The sequence below is a fragment of the Engraulis encrasicolus genome, chromosome 15 (genome assembly GCF_034702125.1).
Source record: "Engraulis encrasicolus isolate BLACKSEA-1 chromosome 15, IST_EnEncr_1.0, whole genome shotgun sequence".
NCBI classification, from domain to species: domain Eukaryota; kingdom Metazoa; phylum Chordata; class Actinopteri; order Clupeiformes; family Engraulidae; genus Engraulis; species Engraulis encrasicolus.
In genome coordinates this window covers 41,710,233-41,726,264 of record NC_085871.1, presented here as the reverse complement: position 1 = coordinate 41,726,264, position 16,032 = coordinate 41,710,233, and the positions used below count along the sequence as shown (strand labels likewise).

General features: G+C 41.5%; 1 protein-coding gene across 1 annotated transcript in view; it reads right to left on the bottom strand.

Moving 5' to 3' along the window:
- Positions 1-6,157: 6,157 nt before the first annotated feature.
- LOC134464081 (NACHT, LRR and PYD domains-containing protein 12-like) overlaps positions 6,158-16,032 on the bottom strand; it is a 49,095-nt gene continuing 39,220 nt past the window's right edge. The window contains exon 14 of the mRNA XM_063217521.1: positions 6,158-6,695. Within this exon, the coding sequence (XP_063073591.1) occupies positions 6,163-6,695 (533 nt within the window). The 3' untranslated portion in view covers positions 6,158-6,162. The remainder of the gene's footprint in view (positions 6,696-16,032) is intronic.

Below are 16,032 nucleotides of genomic sequence, written 5' to 3'. Positions count from 1 at the left end.
AAAAACATTACAATGAAGATTAGACCGAATTAAAGCCGCCATGTATGAATGAAAACAAAAATGCTTTTTCCCCCCTTCCACTCGTGGTGTAAATGTCTTTTTTTCCATCCAACATGCAACATAAATGTTAATATTGTACTGCGGTAGATTTTCATTATGTAATATAATTATATCACAACAATATGAAATATATTCATTATTAATGACTGCTTATGGGCTTAGGTGTGTTGTTGTGTGTTGCCTCTGCATTATAAGCCTCCCAACGCCCCCCTAATGGACTGAAGAAACACTACTCTGGGACAATTATTTTGAACCAAGGGCCACACACACACACCAAAGGAGATGTGGCAGGCAACTGCAGTGTCCGTAATTACAACAAAACTAGCTATTTCATTCCTGCGCACTGTAACAAAATAAATTCAGATGAAGTTTGATTCGGGGACAGCTGTGGCCTAGTGGTTAGAGAGTTGGTCTTTCAATCTAGGGGTTGCAGGTTCGAATCCCCCCTGACCTCTCCATCAATGGCTGAAGTGCCCTTGAGCAGGGCACCTAACCCCACATTGCTCCAGGGACTGTAACCAATACCCTGAAAAATAATAACTGTAAGTTGCTTTGAATAAAATTAAAGCGTCAGCTAAGTGAAATGTAATGTAATAAAGGTCAAGTCCATAAGACCCCTGCCATTGGTAACCATTACCATTACCATCAGTCTTCTAAAAGCTTGGTGGGCTATGAAATGGCTCGGTGGGTCGCATCTGGGCCCCAGGCCTCAGTTTGACCACATAGTGTATGAATCAAATCAGTACAACAGACTATGATGGAAACGAATGTTTGTGAACTTTAAGAACATGAAGTACAGTATGTGCATGTGTGCACAATTTCAATCTTTTTCTTTTAAATATTGAGTTAAGCACTATGTCCAACCCACTCTGAATTTGAGTTTGCCAGTGTTTCTGCATCACATTACCTCCTTATTATTTATAAATACATGTATTTATTTATTTATAGCCTAATCGTATGTGGCTTTTTGTTTGAAATAAGACATGCTTTACTGCAAATCTTTAACTACAATTAAACACATTATTTAAAGGCGCACTGTGTAAGATTTTTAGTGGCTTATTTCCAGAAGTCATCCTTCCCATTCACAAATGTTACCTTTTTCATGAATACTTATCATCATCATCACATTCTATTCATTATGACTGGATGGCTCTTTTCATACATGAAAAGGGGGATCTTCTCCATGGTCCGCCATTTTGAATTTCCAGAAATAGCCATTTTTAGCTGCAGAACGTGCTATATTTTGGTCATACTAGTAAATATTAGTTTATTATTCATAAATAGGCTATTCATTCTTAGTTATTGACCAATGATGATATAAATATGCAATATAAATGATCATGTATTGTGTGTTGCCAGCATACAGAATGTACTGGGGTCAGGAACCTATGGCTCTAGAGCAGGGGTCAGGAACCTATGGCTCTAGTCTAGAGCCACATGTGGCTCTTTTGGGAACTGTATATGGCTCTTACTTATCTAGGGTTGCCAACCATCCCTTGAAATGCGTAATCGTCCTATATTTAAAAATAAAAGTGCAGGTTCCACATTGAGTTGAAACAGGACATGGGAGGTTAAAATGCGTTAAAATGCAGGAAATTACATCTAAGAAATACAACATTTTCAGGGGGAGGACTCCCAGACCCTTGCCATAATGAAGTCGACAGTTGGCAGCCCTATACTTACCTGTTATAAATAAAACTAATAACTTGACACTGCGCTCTAAAATTGTTGGGCTCAATTGAAATACATAATTTTAATTGTGTTCAGTGTTTTTAAAATGGTAAGGCTCTCGTGAATTTTTATTTTTTTTAAATTGGCGTTTATGGCTCTCTCCTGCAAAAAGGTTCCTGACCCCTGGCCTACATAGTATTTCTATCTTTGTGTCTCATATTTACAGATGACTATTTACATTACACTACATTACATTACATCTTACAAGATGCTTTTAGCAAAAGTAACTTACAAACTAGGACAAAATCAGAGCATACAGCCGTTGAAAAAGTTTTGTCGCCTATCCATCTGTTTGGAACAACAGCTAATAACCTGACTTTGAATTAATCACTTGGCTTCAGAAGTCGCTCATATGAAAGCTACAACCCTCCCAAATAAACTTTTAAAAATAAAGTTCACACACAGAGGCACAGTATACAAATTGAAAATATATACTGTTTATTCTGTTTTAAACACAATTTGCCCTCATTTTATTTTCAAGTGTTGTAGTCTTACAGTTATTGCATTCAATAAACCACGTGGTTTTAGGCTCCATAGTGGACTAAAATCTCCATCAACAAATTTAATAAAAATCATCATCATCATCATCATAATAATCATCATTAATTCTACTACTGTATATTTGGAGGAATCAGAAAGCATTTTCAGCATAGAAAAAGCACAACAAAATACCTCCTCTTAATGTATGTATGTTCTCTACAAGTCTTCTGTTGTCCAGTCTTGCACTTTAAATGTCTGTATGAGCACTGTCTATGTCCATACTGTCTTATGTCCATGTATGAGTACTGTCTATGTCTATACTGTCTATGTCCTTACCTAGATTAGTCTATGTCTGCATGGGAAAGCAAGAAACGTAATTTCAAATTCTTTGTATGACCAGTGCATGTAAAGAAATTGACAATAAAACCAACTTGAACTTGAACTTGAAAGCATCCATTAGCACATATCATCCAACAACATATTAGATTTCACAGTCATTACATCTACTCAGTGGCGGAACAATTGCACACAGGGCCCCAGGGCGAAACACTGATAGGGCCCCCATACAGCGTATCAAGGTCATAATAGGGCCCCTAAAACCAATACAAGAAGACCCTGGACCCTGGGCCCAGGGGAAAATGCCCTGCTTGCACCCCTATAACTCCTCCCCTGAATCTACTACTGAATTGCTGCTGTGATGGTTGCCATGCAGGGCAATGGGACAGAGGACTATATTGACAAACTTATTTTCCATGTACCATATATCTATCATCATGATGTTAAGCACTCTGAGGCCAATTCTGTTGTGTTGAAATGTGCTATGCAGATAAAAATGACTTTGTTAGCTTTATTAGCATGGGGTGGGCAAAGAGAGATGATACACAATGTTATTTTGTTATTCATAGTACAAACCCCAACTCCGATGTAGTTGGGACGTTTGGTAAACAGTGAATAAAATTAAAATGCTATCATTTTCAAAACATTCAATCTATTCATTAGATGGAGAATAGTGAAAAGACAACATATTAAGTGTTAAAACCGAGAAAAAAGATTGTTTTGGGGGACATATGTACTCATTTCTATTTTGATAAATCCAACACGTCTCAAAAGAGTTGGGACGGGGACAATAAATGGCAGCAAAAGTCGAAGAAGACTAAAAACAAAACAAAGGACAACACTTCAGAGTTAATTACCAGAAACGATTAGATGGTTTTATATACAAAACAGCGTTAATTCCTATCTTGGACATGATTTCACCAGCTTAAATGGTGGGTGTATTCCTTGTCATGTTTTGCAATGTTTTCCTTTCTGTAGTGCTTATAGTGTGACAGGTCTTGACCAAAAACCCACCATTTTATCACCTGCTGGTCCTTATGATGGAGCCAAACTGTTAAAACATAGTAGAGAATGCAATTTGACCTTACTATGTGGCAGTAATCGAAGATCTCCCTTCAAAATATAATGCATGAGTGGCTTTTCATGCTGTTTAAAACCCATTTATACCATTCAGCACTGTATTTAACTCTACAGATGAGTGAGAACATCTTAACCAATGCACTACTGCACCCGCATGCCATCATGGAGGCTGACTTTTGAAGCTAGCACTAACACAAGTTGGATGGTCCATTTTCACTGTAGCACAGGATGTGCAATGCTCTATTATTGTCAAAAAGAATGGACTTCTACAACTTCTGCTGACTTCTGTAAGCAAAGGACAGTTTCCCATGTCTTCTGGGTCTATTTCAAGTGAGCTCAGGTGCTTAGGAGAATGTTACACCCCTGTATCATTTTCATGCATTAAGCAAAATATGGTCAATTTTCAATAGCTCTAATTCCTGGAGTGCTAGAGTGAGACTACAGCCAATATATATTTCATGATGTCATGAACCTATACAATGATTTTATTAACAAAAATATGTCTTATATACACTCAATTGTGCTAAATCAAAGGGAATTCAAAAATGTATGTAATAACTATGGTAATTATTCCCTTTGCATCTTTAATTCTGAGTGACTCAGCCTCTCTGTGATGATCATATACCTGGACACCTATATTGTCCGTCAGTACAATTCATTTTGAAATGTTCTTCTTTGTTGTTTTATCTTATTTGGATGTTTACTAAATTTCGCTGATCCCCGTCCCAACTCTTTTGAGACGTGTTGGATTTATCAAATTAGAAATGAGTACATATGTCCCCCAAAACAATATTTTTTCTCGGTTTTAACACTTAATATGTTGTCTTTTCACCATTCTCCATCTAATGAATAGATTGAATGTTTTGAAAAACATAGCATTTTGATTTTATTCACTGTTTACCAAACGTCCCACCTTCATCGGAGTTGGGGTTTGTAATATATCCATCAAAAAACAAAAAAACAAACAATATAATCATCGTGTGAGTGTGTGTTTTATTTTATTCTGTAGCACTTTGGGTCAGATTATGCATGGGTGGACAAAGATAAGCAAAAGGTTAGCATGATGTGGAGTTATACAAACACAACAATTTCAACTAATACAAAATAATGACAAAGGCATTGGAATGTTGTCGACACACAGAGGCAAACAAGAATGATGAGGAGTTATACAAACACAACAACTTAAACTAATACAAAATAATGACAACAGCATTGGAATGTTATGTACATGATCATCTCAGCTGCCTAAACAATTCCACTTGATGTATACCAGTGGTTCCCAAACTGGGGGTCAGAACCCCCAAGGGGGTCACGAAGGGACTGCAGAGGGGTCGCACCCAAAAGTGAGTGTTCGCATAAAACCTTGAATATGTGCTTTTATAATCTTTCCATGTGTGTGCGTGTGTGTGTGTGTGTGATAGAGGTGTGTGTATGATAGAGGTGTGTGTGTGTGTGTGTGTGATAGAGGTGTGTGTGTGTGTGTGCGTGTGTGTGATAGAGGTGTGTGTGATAGAGGTGTGTGTGTGTGTGTGTGTGTGTGTGTGTGTGTGTGTGTGATAGAGGTGTGCGTGTGTGTGTGTGTGTGATAGAGGTGTGTGTATGATAGAGGTGTGTGTGATAGAGGTGTGTGTGATAGAGGTGTGTGTGTGATAGAGGTGTGTGTGATAGAGGTGTGTGTGTGATAGAGATGTGTGTGATAGAGGTGTGTGTGTGTGTGTGTGTGTGATAGAGGTGTGTGTGTGTGTGTGTGTGTGTGTGTGTGTGTGTGTGTGTGTGTGTGAGAGGTGTGTGTGTGTGTGTGTGTGTGTGTGTGTGTGTGTGTGTGTGTGTGTGTGTGTGATAGAGGTGTGTGTGATAGAGGTGTGTGTGTGTGATAGAGGTGTGTGTGTGTCCTGTGGAGCAACAGGAGCTTGTGTGATCTGGCACGGGACACTGAGGAGTCTAGATAAACCTGTGTGTGTGTGTGTGTGTGTGTGTGTGTGTGTGTGTGTGTGTGTGTGTGTGTGTGTGTGTGTGTGTGTGTGTGTGTGCATGTCTCATAACCGTGTGTGTCTCATAACGGTGTGTGTGTGTGTGTGTGTGTGTGTGTGTGTGTGTGTGTGTGTGTGTGTGTGTGTGTCTCATAACTGTGTGTGTGTGTGTGTGTGTGTGTGTGTGTGTGTGTGTGTGTGTGTGTGTGTGTGTGTGTGTGTGTGTGTGTGTGTGTGTGTGTGTACATGCACATGATGTGTGTCATAGCACCTAGGAGTGTGTCGTGTAGAAGGTGGAGCTCATGTGATCTGGCACAGTCAGGGAAACGGAGGAGCCATCAGCAGGAAGCCAAAACGTGTGTGTGTGTGTGTGTGTGTGTGTGTGTGTGTGTGTGTGTGTGTGTGTGTGTGTGTGTGTGTGTGTGTGTGTGTGTGTGTGTGTGTGTGTGTGTCTGTGTGTGTGTGTGTGTGTGTGTGTGTGTCTGTCATGAGGAGCAGCAGGAGCTCATGTGATCTGGCACAGGGACACTGAGGAGCCATAAGTAACATAAAACCCAGGATAGAGGGGCTGAGTGAATGTGGAGTGGAACGTGTGCAGGTGGGTGAGTGTGTCAGAGGAGACGCTGTAGAAGGACAGAGTGCCTGCTGGCCAGTCCAGGTACACTCCTACTCTGCTGGAGTGGGGGGAGGGGGCGGGTATTTCAGTACTCTTATTATTGTGAAAGACAGTGTAACTGTTACTACTGCACTTCAGTCTCCAGGACTTGTCATTCAATCCAAACCCGCTCTCACCCCCCGCTCCTTTCCTCTGGATACTTTTATATGCCACTGCTATATCAGCCACACCATCACTCCACTCAGCCTCCCAGTAGCAGTGTCCAGTCAGACCCTCTCTACACAGCACCTGGTACCAGCGGTCAAATCTGTCAGGGTGGTCAGGATACGGCTGCTGCTGCCCTTGTGTCACCTTCCTGTTCCCCTCAGAGAGAGAGAGGCAGCTGTTTGCTGTGTTGGGGTCCAGTGTCAGCTCACAGGCATCTGCACACAAGAGGAGAGGAATGAGGAGGTAGACAACACACTCATCAGACTATGGGGAAGAGACGACATGAACACACACATACGAACACACACACACATACACAAACACACACACACACACGAACACACGAACACACGAACACACACACACACACACACACACACACACACACACACACACACACACACACACACACACACACACACACACACACACACACACACACACGTTTTGACAATTTGTGAAACACTGAACAGAGTTTGATCCTCTACCTGTGTTCGAGTGTGTGTGTTTTGAGATTGAGTGTAGAGTGGTTAACATGCAAGCGCCAGACACACACACACAGAGACACAGACACACACACACACACAGTGTGTGTGTGTTAATCACCCTACATTCACTCTCAACACACACACACACACACACACACACACACACACACACACACACACACACACACACACACACACACACACACACACACCTTTACCTTTATCACCGCAGACTCAAACTCATTCACCATTTCAAGGATCAGGACAACTACTCTGCCGTACAAAGGCTAAACGCAGTAACTACATATTTTGTCGAAATTGAGTTTATACTGAAAATGGCCTTAATAACACCTTATTTATTTTGTGGCAAAGTTTTGTGGTCCAAATGTGTCCCGTTTTAGAGATATTAATGTTTCAATTTCGCAGTAACTACAAAAGTCAACCTAAAACCAAGGCTAACCGCAGTAAGTGGTAGTTACTGCGGTCGCCTTTGTTCAACTGGTTCGAACATTCTAAAAAAAAACTAAAGCTAAACGCAGTACGTGTAGTTGCTGCGGTCTTCCTTTGTTCGCCTGGCTCGCAACACAGTAGAAAGCCAAGGCTAAACGCAGTAGGTTGTGAAGTCATGCGTTCAGTTAACTCGGCTGCTCAGTAGATGCGGTCTGTCATCCGAGTAATGCAAATATCAAGTAACTAGACAACATTCACAAACACCCTCAGATTTCAAGCACAGACTGCACAGACTGCATAAGTTGAGCAATCAACCAGCCGTTCCAACAAGAGTAAACTACTGTTTTTATTTCTCTGGTTCATTGTTCTGTCATTTGTCACCCCCATTTGCCATAACTTTTACCTAGAACTAGCGTTGTAACGAGTGCCTACCAGCATGTTTCAGTGTTTCATTTCCACCGCGTTTCAAAACGTGCATTTCGTAGCGTCATTCATTTATCAACTTCCATCTGTTTAGCGATCTCTAATGAGTAACAAACATAACTTGCAAACTGGCTATTTGAAGTCATAGACGTTTATTTGGTTAGAAATACTGTAAAACATTTCTGTAACATTTAACTGACCAGGGGTGCATCCCAATATGTGACCTTGCCTCCTCCACTTGTGCTTGTCTCCTCGTCCCGCCTCATGGCCCCTCCTCCGTGGGGAAAAAACAATAAAGTTTCCCAGCTGTCAGCCTCGCCACAACAACTTTTGAGGGACTGTTTTTCTTTCACCATCCCAATTGCAAATGAGAAAAAGACTTTACAATTGAGCTTTTGCAAGATATTGAAATATAATGCTGTTGTCAGTGATGTCATCATGACGAGAAGCAAGTGGAGGAGGCAAGTGGAGGAGGCAAGGTCACATATTGGGATGCACCTCAGGTCACCGTAATGCTGCCACTTCCTCGTTCAGCAACAAGTGAATGTTCCAATCTGAGTAAAATAGAGGGGGTGTCTGCAGTTTGATGGACCAAACCATTTTGGACAGGGGTGTTTTCAATGGGATTCTTTGCAATGTAGGCCCATGTTATAATATGAAAATAAGGGGGTTTGGTTTAAGAAAATGGTTTTAGTTGTCTATGTATTTTGTTTGCATTTCTTTGGTTTGTTATTTTGTTTTGTTATTGTTATTTAGTTGATTGATTTATTTTAGTGAAATGGGCTTAGTCCAAAGGCCCTAGTAAATCAAGTATTCAGGTGAAAAAATAGGCCTAAATATTTACACCCATAATAATCTTGGGGTCATCCCCAACATTTTCCTAATTTACAGTCAAGTTCTATGTTATTGTACCACTGTCAAGCCACCTTTGAATGTGTCATGTATTCCTTTTAAGGTCGATATAATACTGTGTAGGCTACAGACACTTGAAAAACTAGTTCCTCAGTGTGCTTTGTACATGACAGTTATTTTCCTGTTATTCACGTTATGGTGTGATGAAAAGGTGATGGTATAGGATTTTTTTTTACTGATACTGATTTTTGTCATTTTTATCGGCCCTGAATATCGGCTTCTCCGTATCGGGCATCGGCCAAGGGTGATGTTTAAGTTTTAATAGGCAGAGGGCACCTTTTCCCAAAAAGGGCATAGGCTAAAATGGGTTAAAGTTGACACCCAAATGGTTGTGTGTATTTGTGTTCTGCATGTCCAGTGATATCAATGCCATTAGAAAACCAAATATAACAAAGAACACCATCCCAAATGCTTAAAAGTGTGTATTGTAATTGTAAAGTAATTTATTTGTATAGGCTTTCATATCATATTTCACATGAAACTGTGCAATATGACATTTTAAAAATAATAAAAAATAGATTACTGAAGCTAATGTGCAATTTAAATACATCACCCAATTATAAACTGACATAAACAAACCACAAACCAATACAAATAAAATAAAAATGCTTAAGTAATTCAAAAATGTTATGTTCAGAACATAGCTAAATTGTAGATACTGCACTTAGCCTTTGGAATAGTGTTCTAATTAGTCACGTTATACAAAGGCTAAGTGCAGTATCTACGATTTTTCTACTTTTTAGAGGTCAAAGGTCATATTTTTAAAACTTTTCTTTTTCTATAAAACATTCCTTCCTATAAATGCATTATTTAAAAGCATCACCACTGTTGTACCTGCAACCTGCTTGGCTGGCCAGTAGGAAAACTTTAAGGTCATTTTTCTCAGTTTCAATGGTGGCGTAGTTACTGCGCTTAGCCTTTGTAGGGCAGTACAGTCCCAGGAAAAAGTGTGTACACCCTTTGAAATTTCTTACATTTCTGTCAAAATTGGTCATAAAACATGGTCTGATCTTTCCGGAAATCACAAGAAGGAACAACCAGAGTCTGCTTTAACTAATTCAACCCAAACATTTACAAGTTTTCATATTTTCATTGGCCATAAGATGTAAACATTCACAGGACAGCAAGTCATAAGTAAGTACACCCTTGCATTCAATAGGTTTTAACCCTAAGTTAGTCACAATAACCTCAACCAGATGTTTCCTGTAGTTGCAGATCAGATTAACAAAACAATCTGGATGTATCTTGTCTCCCTCTTCTTTAGAAAACTGCCCTTCTTCAGCAAGGTTTCTGGGATATCTGGAGTGAATAGCTTTCTTGACTTCATGCCATATCATCTCAATTTTTTTTTGTCAGAGCTTTGACTGGGCTATTCCAGAATGTGTATTTCATTCTTATGAAGCAATTCAAAAGTCAATTGCCTCTAAAATATGGGTTGTTGTCCCATTTCAGCACCCATCCTCTTGTGTGCCTCAACTGTGTGACAGACTACCTCAATTTTTTTCTGTAAAATATCTCATTAAACTTCTGAGTTCATTGTTCCACTGATAATAGCAAACTGACAAGGGCCTGAGGCACCAAGGTAGCCGCATATAATGATGCTCTCGCCACCATGGCGTTCCCGAACCGGTTAGAACAGAAAAATACTGTTCCCGGAACGGTTATTTCGTTCCTGTCAGCTGGCTTTGTCATTTAGGGACGACCTAAGCGGAGAAGCAGAGAATAAACCTCAATGATGAAAATGCACGCTCCACGCTGACTTGGGTCACGGGCGCTATGATGGACATTGTGAGTTTGTGCATATTTAAAGCGGCCATGGATGCCCAATAACGTCTAACATTCTTGGTGCGCTTTACATGCGCTTCTCTGCAATGTCTTACGATGATGCAATGGAAACTTTGCCCTTTTGTACAGTGGTTTCTCTTATTTAAGATGTGGAGTGGAGACGTTGTAGTCCACAGCTCTCTCTCCATTCAGTCAGAGAATGTCTGATGTCACACAGGACGTGAACCTCAGCCGTCATGGTAACGTGCGCAGGAAAATAATTACTTTTTTTTTTTTTAGTTTGAGGAACGGTATTAACCGGTATTAACCGGTTACCATTATTTTTAAATAAGTGTTCCTGTTCCAGAACATAAAAAGTAATAACGTTTCCGGTTTCGTTTCTGTTCCCTGTAAAATACAAAAAGTTCCCGGTTTTCGTTTTCGTTCCTTGAACCGGTTCAAAGCCCTGCCTCCCACAGCATCCAACATTACACAAGCAGAAAAACATGCCATTGAACAGTTAAAACACAACCCAAACATCACAATTGCAGACAAAGGCTCAAAAATTGTCATCATGGACACCCACTCCTACATTTTGGAAGCCAACAGGCAACTTAATAACACCACATATTACAAACAGATACATACATCACTACAACCCACCACCCAACAAATAATCAGGGACTTAGTACACACATTATATGAACAACGTTACATAACACGCAAACAGCAGGACTTTTTGATCGGACCTAACAACCCACGCACCAGACAATTTTACCTTCTCCCCAAGATCCATAAATCACCTGAAACATGGACTGTTCCCTTTGAGGTTCCTCCCGGCAGACCCATAGTCTCAGACTGTTCCAGCAGCACATACAATATTTCCATTTACATAGACCACCACATTAACCCACTCTCTACACGCCACCCCAGCTACATTAAAGACACATATGATTTCATAGAAAAAATCAGACCCATGGCAGTTCCACACAACACCCACCTATTCACCATAGATGTAGACAGCCTCCAAGGGACTCCAAACCATGACAAAAACATTCTCTGCCTATCCTGACCCCTTCCGGACCTGATGACATACTTCTCCAACTAATGAACATCTGTCTAACCCACAATGACTTTGACTTTGACAATAAAACATATCTTCAAATACATGGAACTGCCATGGGTCAAAGATTCGCACCATCATATGCCAACATCTTCATGAGTGAGTGGGAGCAAGCTGCACTGAGTAAGTGTCCATATCAACCACTTTTCTTTTTTCGCTTCCTAGATGACATTATCGGCGCCTGGTCACACCCCCTCCATCTTTTTGACAATTTTCTAGACATTCTTAACTCACACCACCCATCCATAAAACTCAAAGCAACAATTCACCCCCACACAGTAAATTTCCTTGACACCACTGTCTTCCTCGCCCCTATATCCCCTACACATAAAGCTCTACACACCAAAGTAACCCACTGATTCACACACACTACTACACAAAACAAGTTACCACCCAAAACATACATTTAAAGGAATAATTAAATCACAACTGATCCGCTTCCACCGCATCTGCACCCACACCTCAGATTTTAATACAGCCACCTCCACACTATTCCAAGCACTACGCCGACGCCACTATTCAAAGCGCTTCCTCCGCACCATTAAAAACGACACACTCTCTGCACTTGCTCCCACTCACTCCCACACAGGCACAACAGACGTGCACACAACACCCACTACTACACACCCTCACACAACATCAACTACACACCAACACACACTAACACGTGCTACAGACCAACCACCACAAATGTCCATGACAGGTCTTGCCTCTAACTCTCCCCCTCTCTACTCTACCTCCTCTCAACGCCTGTCTACTCTCAACCACATCTCTCTACCCTCTCCCAGCTATGACCCCCCACCCAACTCTCTACTTAATCCCAATCCAAAATCCTCCTATATCCCCTTCCCCATACCCATCCCTAACCTTAAAGGGGCATTCCACCGGTGGAGACATGAATATGTTACTGAAAGTGGGTCATATTTATAGTAGAATAGTAGCATACATTTCTAATTTGGTGCCTTCTTGGCCAAGAAAAGGCAGAAAATGACGTTTTAGTGCTTGTGGATTTGTGACAACAATCCCCATAATGCACTGCAATGCTCAAGTTCCACAGGCCACACCCAGTTATTTGGGACTCTGCATCATCCCTCCCTCAGCTTGCAGGCAGTGTTGCCAGATTGGGCTGTTTCCCGCCCAATTGGGCTGCTTAGGATGGTCGTGTGCGGGTAAAAATGGCATTTAGCAGAAAAACCTGCCCAATTTTAGCCATAGAAATCAATAGAATTGGGCGGGATTTTGAGCTTCTAGGCTGGTTTTGAGCATTTTTTGGGCTGGAAATCATCAGCCTCATCTGGCAACCCTGCTTGCAGGTGCATCACAGTGGGACAGACATCACTGGAAAGGAGAAGCTGGAGCACACTGCAGCTTAGTTTTCAAGACTTTATTTTGTGCACACACGCGACCAACGTTTCTGTGTTGCTACACCTTCTTCAGAGTCAAATGATAGCAAGAGAGAGACACACATTTCAAGACTTGACATTCACAGGTGATCCCACTTGGTTTGGCTAAATTGGTCTGATCTCATACTCATGAACGGCGTTGTGCGTTACGCCCATTTGTGGGGGAAAACAGGAAATGCAAGTCAATTGGTGTTATTGGGGTTTAATAAACGAAAGATACAGACCTGTAGACTAGCGTTGTTCATGCGCAACATGCCGAAAACGTGTTGCGTTGCCGGCTGTTCAAATAATATAGCCAAACAGCCGTGGCTGAAGCATGGAATGTGTTCATTTAGGCTAGCCGATGTAGCATGTAAGTCAATGAGACATTCGGTTTGTTTTCACCCATAAAGGGGCGTAACGCACATTTACGAGCAAAGTACCCGGATGGCCGTTCATGAGTATTGCAGGTAATTGACCCCACCCCCCAACACCAGGACAAGATTGTAGACAATTAGACAGCTTGCCAACTTCCCAAAACAAAACAAAAAAGTGAAAAAAACAATACACAAAGAACATTGTCAATAAAACCACAGCTACAATTATTACAAGACCACAGCCGCGATGCTGGAGCAATTTGTTACAGAGAGCAAGACATATTGTGTTCCTCATTTATGCCCTGAGGCTCCACTGAATTTAGAGTATGAATCCAAAATGCCTTTCTACGAAGCCTCTCTGTCTAATTGTCTGCAATCTTGTCCTGGTGTTGGGGGTGGGGTCAATTACCTGCAATGAGATGAGACCAATTTAGCCAAACCAAGTGGGATCACCTGTGAATGTCAAGTCTTGAAATGTGTGTCTCTCTCTTGCTATCATTTGACTCTGAAGAAGGTGTAGCAACACCAAAACGTTGGTCGGGTGTGTGCACAAAATAAAGTCTTGAAAATTAAGCTGCAATGTGCTCCAGCTTCTCCTTTCCAGCTATGCCAGTGACTTACTGGCAGTGTTGCCAGATGAGGCTGATGATTTCCAGCCCAAAAAATGCTCAAAACCCGGCTGGAAGCACTAAATCCCGCCCAATTCTATTGATGTCGATGGGAAAGATTGGGCGAGTTTTCCTGTAAAATGCCATTTTTACCCGCAGACGGCCATCCCAAGCAGCCCAATTGGGTGGGAAACAGCCCAATCTGGCAACACTGCTTACTGGAGCCTCAATGCCAGTGATTTCAAAAGCACTGGGACACTGATCTGTGATAGGTCTGTTAGAGCATTAGGTCCAACCCCCTACGGGCGGGGTTGAAAGGGTGGTGAAAAAGGCTTGTAGTCTCAACAGAAATCCACCTCTCTTACACTTCCTCTGTCAATGATGCAAAATGACGATTTTTACATCATTGACAGAGGAAGTGTTAAGAGATGAATGCGGATTTCTCCTATCTCAGGGGGAATTGAGAGTTTTTTGCAAGACCATTCAAAAGTATGACTGGATGTCTAGCAATGGAAAGCCTAATGCAAAATGGGTGGAGTGTCCCTTTAACCCCAACCTTCCTCCTATAAGGAGCAAGCCTACCCACACCCTGGACCTGCGCCCACTCCTAACTTTAACCACTCCCCAGATGACCCATCCCCCAACCCAACCCTAACCCTAACACCAGCCCTGCTCCTAACCCTAACTCTAACCCATCCCCCAACCAGGTCCCTGAACCTAATCCCAACTCCACTACCTCATCTTTTCTGGAAACCCAACTGATCCCTCTGGTCTCTACCTACTCAACCTCCACACAGCAGCTCCATAGACAGTTTAAGAAACACTTCACAACCCTACAACAAAAACACCCATCTTCCAGGACTTCAAGCTCATATCAGCATACAGAAAAAACAAGAATCTCAAAGACCTCATAATCAGGGCAACATTCAACCGCAAACCCCCACCGCCACCCACCAGAGAATCAGTACACTTCACATCCCAACTTTTCATCACAAACATACACTCACACCTCTCTGCTCCCACTACCATCCTGCACCCAGACACTTCAAATGTAGTATACGCCATCACATGCACATCATGCCACAAACTATACATAAGAGAGACTGGCCAAACATTACGCACCCGACTCAAACAACACCTACGTACAATCCAAAAAAATACAACAAACACACACCTGGTCCAACATTTCCGCACACATGATATAGCCCACCTCTCCATATAAAACCAGCTTGACTTGACTTGACTTGACTTGACATATGCAGTTTGGAGGGGAACCCAGGTTGGAGTGTTTTACAGAGGAAGAGAGCAGAGAGACTTTGGATTTTAAAATTAAATAAAATACATCCCAAAGGACTCAATCAGAAATATAACTAATCTGCTCCTTCCTCTCAAATTCTTTTAGAAATAAAGTAGACTTTTACACCCAGATCCCCCCTTTTTGTGCTTTATGTGTTTAACACTAGAACTACCAGGATTTTTCTGCCTACCTAGAAGTACCAGAGAGGGGTCATTTGACCCGGCGGCTTTTACCTAATACACTAATCACTCATTTTGTTATGGTAATGAGGCTGTTAGGGGCCGTGTGTGGGGTGAGGGGTGAGGGGCTCACACCTTACAGTGCTAACAGCCAAGACAAACAGGGACAGACAGCTTCTTTCCAAAGGGCTGTCAGCCTCCAAAATCACCACAGGTAAATAGCAACTTGCATGAAGATATCAGCAGCAAAGACAGATAGCACAGTTTGGCGGACAGTGTGTTACAGTTTTTCTCCATTGGTTTGGCTCATTTCTTGAAACTGAGATGTCATTCTCAAAACATGGACAAATCCCAAAACTAATTTGCAGTTTCTCACAACAGAATGGCATTTATCATTGCTTTCATCAAATTTCAAATGCTTTTGTACATGTCTCAATCATTTAGTACATCCTTGCAAATGGCTATGTACAAGTATCCTACAATCAGCTTACATTTAGTAGAATTTTCAAATGAATGTACCTTACTGATCTATCCCAATTGGTTGATTCT